We start from the raw sequence: 7080 nt of genomic DNA on the forward strand, positions 1-7080 counted from the left end.
ACTGCTTTGGAGTTTTGCAATAAGGGATGCACACATTTCTTGGGTATGTTGCCTGTTCTCAATACAACTTTGAGAATTCACTGGTTGCTCTGAAATTAAAGTTGATACTGTTCGCTGATCATGTACAACAACTGAAGGAGTAACTGGTTCATTAATAGCTGGATCTAGAATTTCAGCATTATGCTTGCACTGAAGATGTTTTCTGAAGCCTGAAAAACTACAAAATCTGTGACGGCATCCATTCTGGTCACACACCAATTGAAACTGCTTACCAGGAAAAAAGGCATGGGAAACTTTGAGATGGCGGACCAACAGCTGAATGCTGTGAAAAGCGGATTTGCACACAAAGCATCCAAACATCATAAGTTCAGTTGAGGAGCTTTGCCCTGAGGTCCTTGACTCTGGGAGTTTCGTGAGAGAGTCCGATGTCAATGTTGTATATGGTGGTCTGCACAAATGTAAACATGCTGTTTAAGGCCTGGTCATAGGAGACACCAAACACATAATGTGCCTTGAAAAGTTCATCAAAGGCTGAGAGGGAAGACCTGGCATTGCAGGGAAGGAGCCCATTATCCATCGCAATGTAGTACTGATGGATGCTGTTTCTTGCCGTCCCAACTGCCAGGATGTAGGGCTGCCTCCGCTGGTCTGGACCAGAGTGTTCCTGAAGGCTGCGACTTGACTGTAAGATGACAAAAAGTACAACCTTTTTACTGATTTTATTTTCACAAGGCCTCGACATGGAGATGCACTGAAAAGAAACTGGTGCATTGCAAAAATAATTACCTCCACACCATTCATTCTTTAGAATTAAAAAAGGAACTTCAACTGAACTCTATCCTATGAGAAGTCGCTAACTGTTGTGTTTACATATCATCACTTGCAATTCATTCTGGTATTTGTGGGACATCACTTGTCTAAGTGCTGGAGGTTTTGAAGACATTTAATTTCAGATATTTCCTAACTGAGGATTGTTCTATCCAGTATGCATGTTGAACAGTCATGCTACCGCATTTCTCTCTACCTGTGAGAAAATTCCCTTGCATCAAGTGAAAGGTACAATAATTAGCCAAAACATGTCTGTTTTGTTTGGTTACACTACTGCATATTAGATAGTTTAAAGGTCCCATGGCATGCCACCAGGTGTGGCGTGATTAGCTGGTACAAGCCGTTTTGGAAATCTTCCCCTTATGACATCACAGGTGGGCGTGTCCACCAAGATGTGTGCTGGATAGATCAGTCTACCAGCCTACTCAGTGGACTGTACCAAACGTTGCTCATCTATCTGTCACACATATTAGGTGGACACGCCCACCTGTGATGTCATAAGGGCCAGATTTCCAAAACGGCTTGTAGCGGCTAATCACGCCACACCTGGCGGCATGCCATGGGACCTTTAAAAAAAATGAAATTATCAGGATACAATTACCTTGTGAAACTTGACGACACGATCCACAGCTTCCCTGATACTGAGTTTAACCGCTCCCTTCTTTCCACTTGGAGGTGGTGGAAGGAGGTACACCAGGAGGAGAAGTGAAGCCATGTCACTATCCCAACCTGAAGAGGAAGGGAGAGCATACTTTGAGCATGAAATACACCTGATGAAAGCACATGACACAACATAAAAGGTTCAAAAAGTTCTTGTCAATAAATAGTCAGCATCTAAAAAGGTGGCCAAATACAAACAGGTTATTTTATATCACTTACCTGGCACTTCATCATCCTCATCAGGGTTCTCCTCTGCAGACTGAATGAGGTCGTCAAGAAGGGGTGTCTTGTTGAGGTTTTTGGCTTGCTCTATTACTTTTACCTTCAGGAGTGTTCCCCATTTCTCAAGAAGTTTTGAAGAAGTCTCAGCACTAAACAACAGGTCAAAGTCCTGCAAGACCTAAAGGGGAGAAATTATGTGTAGGTTTATTTGATGGTGGTAGCAGTGGGCGGGAAATATCCTCAGCTTTGTGATGCTGTTTTTGACAGAATACATTTTAAACATAATTAACGTGAATTTACCAGGCCTTTCGTGTCAAGGAACCTTGGGAACAGTGTAAGAACTGTGCTGCATTGCTCAGGATCGTGGATCAGCTGTTGTCTGTGGTTGAAGGTTGCTTTCATTTTCATGAATATCTGTTCTTTGTCCGTGCTGTGTTTCAGTAGAGAAATGGCCTCGCAACATTGGTCTCCCTCCAGCTGGAGCTCTTTAGACACTTCTCTCTCCAACTGTGGTCCACTGCTGTTTGAGGTGTGAGAGCTCATTCTCCTAAATCCACTGCTACTGCTGCCACTGTTGAGGTCCCGCTGTGTGTTTTTAAGCTTCCATGCAATGTAGCCCTCGTTGCTATCTGCATCATAGAAATGTTCCTAAAAACAATAAAGTTGGAAAAAAAGAAAAAAAATTCAGCATGATTCAATATGGATACTGGTAGAAAGAATTGTTAAGATTTACCATCAAGAATATTAATTGATCCCTTGCTGCTTGTACACATAGCAAAGTTGGTAATAAAGAAGCCGTCCTACATTACTCCTAAGAAACTGCAAAAGTCTTGATAACTATAACATGAACATTTGAGTAACATTAACCACACTTAATATACCGGTACTCACATAGCCTTTTTTGGAGTAGGGGTCTTTTAGAGAAGGAAACAGTGTTACAATCCCCCATGCATACTGTGTTCTTTTGTCCTTTGGTGGAGCACGTCTGTGTGGAAAATGATAGGTTGCATTGACAGGAAAAATAAGAAAATCAGTATGGCAATTTACAATGGTCAAATACTATGAAAATACCATTCAATAAATCATGCACAGTAAAATATTTTACTTACCCATATTTTTCCACCATATCAGCAACAATGATGTTGACAAGTTCACGGCGTGTCCGGTCCTTAAATTCTCCTCTCATGGCATATTCTTTAAGTATCTTCTCCCCTCCAGGCTTTTGTTCCAGAACTCTCTTGACAAGCTTGACAACAGGAATAATAAAAAAGTAGATCAGCATAGCAAAAAATGTTATTCCAAAACATACAACATTTACAACATAAAGACAAATGTTCTCCAGAAAACAACACCTCTTTGGCCTGTGAAGAACTGTCATCAATATGCTGACTTTGTGTGGACTTCAAGATGGTGTCATCTGTGCACTGTCTTTTTGGAGACATTAGAAAGGAATTATCGATGGGCCATCTTTTTGAAGACATCAGAGAAGTATCACTCTCTGATGTGGGTGACGATAGTGACAAGGTGTCATTGCATGAGGATGGGACAGGAGAGTCTGAAAAGAGGGCACACAATATTTTTTAAAAACATTTTTCACTTGTGATTTCATTAATTGATCCACATGTTCTATTTAGAGGAGATGACTGGGTAGACAGGGAAAGTGTTTTCTTTTCCAGTTATAGATATGAGTTTTGATGGTTGATATGGCCACCTTTTAAGCACAACTCCTTTTTGGGAGGCAAAGTCGATTACAACGGCCACATGTTGCAACTGTAACCCTTCGATGGACAATACAATCAAATGACCATTTACCAGAGACTGAAAGAACATCAACAATCGTCCACAGGATGTCCGTTTTTTCCTCCAGGATGTCGGTGAAGACCTCTTCATCGACCTCTGTTCCAGTGTCATCCAGCACATATATGTCTGTCTCAGTGGAGATGCTGAACTTCACTTTAGCTTTGAATACAGAAAAAAGTTAATGAAGCCTGGAATGCATTTTACAGAGGTAAATAATGAGCTTTCAAGCTCTTTTATTATTGTAGTGTACCTGAATATTACATAATCCATGAAGCCCTCTCAATTCCCTATACAATGGCCACTCTGTGTTAGCTATCCAGAGTAGTTAAAGGCCATTTCCACTCATAATCAATGTTTGTCTCTGAAATCACGTCACCTATGATCAGTTCATCTCATACCATCCATACACCCAACTGCAGTGTGTTCTTTAGTTCAAGAAGCGATCATATTGTCAAGAAAGTTATACAATAAAAAAACCGCTGCAAGTATATATTACCTATGTTACCGGTTCTAGTGTTAAATGTGGTACTCAAGTAACTTACCCTCTTTGAGAAATTCTGAATGTGAGTCTCCATTAAGTTTAATGTACTTCTTCTTTCCGTGGTATTGCACTTTGAACAGCATTGTTGTCGTCCTTCCACTATTACAACAACAACAACAAGTATTTGTGTATTTGATTTAGCATCACAAAACACAGGTCAGTATGACTGCAACATTTGATTTTGTATCGTTATTTTTTAACAGAATGGAACACTTTGAAGGTTACAAAAATAGCTGCCAGTTAGAACATTGGTTGTGCCATTAAGGAACTCTGGCTGGCACATGGCATGAACATGTAAAAAAAAAAAAAGGGAAACAGTTTTTCATCTAAACAAATATTCACCCGTGCAAAACAATAATATACAGCTGTAGGTTATGCTGCGTTCGAGTATTCTCTGCGAACCGACTCGGATCTCAGATCTGACGCCACGCCCACACTTCAAGCGTTTTATTATTTCGCTCGGTCGTTGGAGGAAAACATGGACGCCACCCGGAAAGCTGTTATCGCGGTAGCATTGGCAGAGGACCAGGCGAGCCATAGTCAAGTCAAGTTTATTTATATAGCACATTTAAAACAACAGTAGTTGACCAAAGTGCTGTACACAAATACAATATATTTGTGTACATAGGCAGAGATACGGACGCAGTAAGGTATTGCAGTAATACGAGTGATTGAAATTACCATTTAAACCACCAAAGTGGTCCAAGCACAATGAAAACAGTTCATACCAAGCACAATGAAAACAGTTCATACTGTTTGAACTTACAGTTCAAACAGTTCATTTCGCTCGGTCACCACTGAGTTCAACCGAGATGGCGAGATCGCCCCCCCCCCTCCCCCTCTGTTCCATTTGGGAACATGTTTGGTTTAATTTCGCTTGTTTCGTATATTTTAATTAATTAACCGAGCCGTTGTTTATCCTCTTTGAAATAAATTCGTCTCACTCCGCCGTATGATTTTATTTAGCGGTATCCTCCATGCTTGTTGCGTTGTGAGAGGGTGGCGGGGGGGGGAATGAGGTGTCTTTGCACATGGCTCGTTCGGAAGGACAGAGTGGAAGGGGGAGGGGTCGCGCTCACACAGATCCCGCAGTCGGAACATGGCTGTCTCTTTGGTGCACTTTACCACCTTCTTTCACCTCGATCAAGGCTTTGGTGCTCTCCTTGAAAGAAGGTGGTAAAGTGCACCAAAGACACAGCCATGTTCCGACGGGATCCGTTTGCGAGTGGTGGTGACGTACATCATACACGTCGAGAGCAGCGGGAGTTGTAGTCCACAAAGCGCCCCACACAAAAACTAACCGTATCAAACTCCTTCCCGCTAAATTATAGTTTTCTTTGCATGAAAAATTATTATTTAAATCCACAAACAACATATGTGTAATCCGGGGCATATAAAGACTGGGATCAGTAAATAATTACTTTCTCTCCATTGACTCCCATACATTTTTTTCGGTCTCATAGGTCCCATGAGCAATGGCGATTTACGCGCAGGCGTTAGCTAAATTGAAGACATGTGCCTCATTAGCATTGGCCATTAGGTTTGACGTTAGCTAAAATCGTTAGCATTTATAAGTTGGTTATCAGATCTAAAAGACGAAGAAATGCTTAATATTCTGCATTCAGGGTTTCTGCAGGTTTGAACAAGTTAAATTTAAGACTTTAATACCTTCTTAAGACCCATTATGAATACAATTTCTGACCTATACGAAGTACACACGCACAACTAACTATGAAACATAGAAACCCTGTGCATTATTCACTTGGTACTTTTCTTACCTGTTACATTGCCGTGAAGTTCAAAAATGGCTTCGTTGATTCGATCCTCGTCTCTAGTCAACCAACCGTCTCTGCCGAAACAGTTTGCCGCGTAGTGTGGAAGAGGACAAACGGTCACATGTCTCTAGATTCAACCAATGAGAAGGCGCAGCGACCCAATGACGAATCGAAACCTAACCGTTGGACACTCAAGGAGTCCATCATCCTAAAATATACACTGAAATTACTCTACACCAGCATTATACTTAGAGACAACACCCAAGAGTGTTTCTGGTACACCCCAAAAAATGTACTTAGTGCCTTTTCAACACCAAAGTGTATAAAATCTACTCTGGTCATGAATACTCTGGGATTTTAACACTTTGGCATTTGCTGTGTGGATTTAATTCGTTTTGTATGTTTGTAATGTGTTATACAGTTGTTAAAGTTTACATTAATACAAAAGGGTATCGCTACTACCCTGTTGTTTCCGTTTTATGTAATCATAACGACCTATTCTCGTTATATATCCCCCCCCCCGCACTTGCGTCTGGCACTGCTTTGGAACAAGAATTTGCAATTGTGGATACTAGCATGAGCTTCCTAGCTCTTCTAGCTTCATATGATCTATAGAATAGCTAAATATTATCTGCAAAATTCCTCTGTCTTCAAAAACTAACTTGTGCTTAGCTCTTATTCAAGGGCGTCAGTTTGTTTTTAGAAGTGGTGGGGACAATAACCATAAGCTTGAGTGTGGTCTGAAAAGTGCTGGGTACCCTTATGTAAGCTATTCATCCATTCAACGCTGCATTACAATATGCTCTACAGTGTATTGTCAGGTGTTGAAATTATTCGAATATTCGAATACTGGTTCGGAAAATTAGTATTTGAAGCTTAAATCAGTATTCGGAGCTTCGTTATTTTTTTTTTCCACGTAGGTGACTTTACCAGAGCGAGGGAGGCAAACTATAAGCGTCAGCGACACTAAGCAGAGAAGCGAGAGAGGTGGAGGAAGAATAGATATCTTGTTTCCCTTTACTTTATAACACAACATTAGCGGGATCTCTGGAGGAAAAGTAATACTTAAAACCTTAGCTTAGTTGTTTGTTTACGTTCGCTGTACAGCGCCGCGCCAATCAACTGTGACTGGCTTGCTGCAGAGCGTGAGCGTCTTGGGAATACCCGGTCAATATAATGGATATAATATGGACACATAAGACAATCAATATTCGGTATTTGTTATGGATTTATTGTACAAATTCCCTGAAAAGA

The 7080-nt window shown here is 40.9% G+C and overlaps 1 protein-coding gene across 1 annotated transcript; it reads right to left on the reverse strand.

Annotated features, from left to right (window-relative positions):
• Positions 1–367: 367 nt before the first annotated feature.
• LOC130403687 (uncharacterized) lies at positions 368–5823 on the reverse strand. The gene is made up of 9 exons (XM_056608110.1): positions 4053–5823; positions 3523–3669; positions 3063–3265; positions 2820–2956; positions 2602–2695; positions 2011–2358; positions 1708–1888; positions 1430–1557; positions 368–682 (listed from the first exon to the last, which is right to left on the reverse strand). Exons 1-9 carry the CDS (start codon positions 4132–4134, stop codon positions 368–370), a joined length of 1635 nt encoding a protein of 544 aa, XP_056464085.1. The 5' UTR covers positions 4135–5823.
• Between the last annotated feature and the right edge of the window lie 1257 nt (positions 5824–7080).

Source organism: Gadus chalcogrammus, chromosome 14, assembly GCF_026213295.1.
Source record: "Gadus chalcogrammus isolate NIFS_2021 chromosome 14, NIFS_Gcha_1.0, whole genome shotgun sequence".
Lineage (NCBI taxonomy): Eukaryota > Metazoa > Chordata > Actinopteri > Gadiformes > Gadidae > Gadus > Gadus chalcogrammus.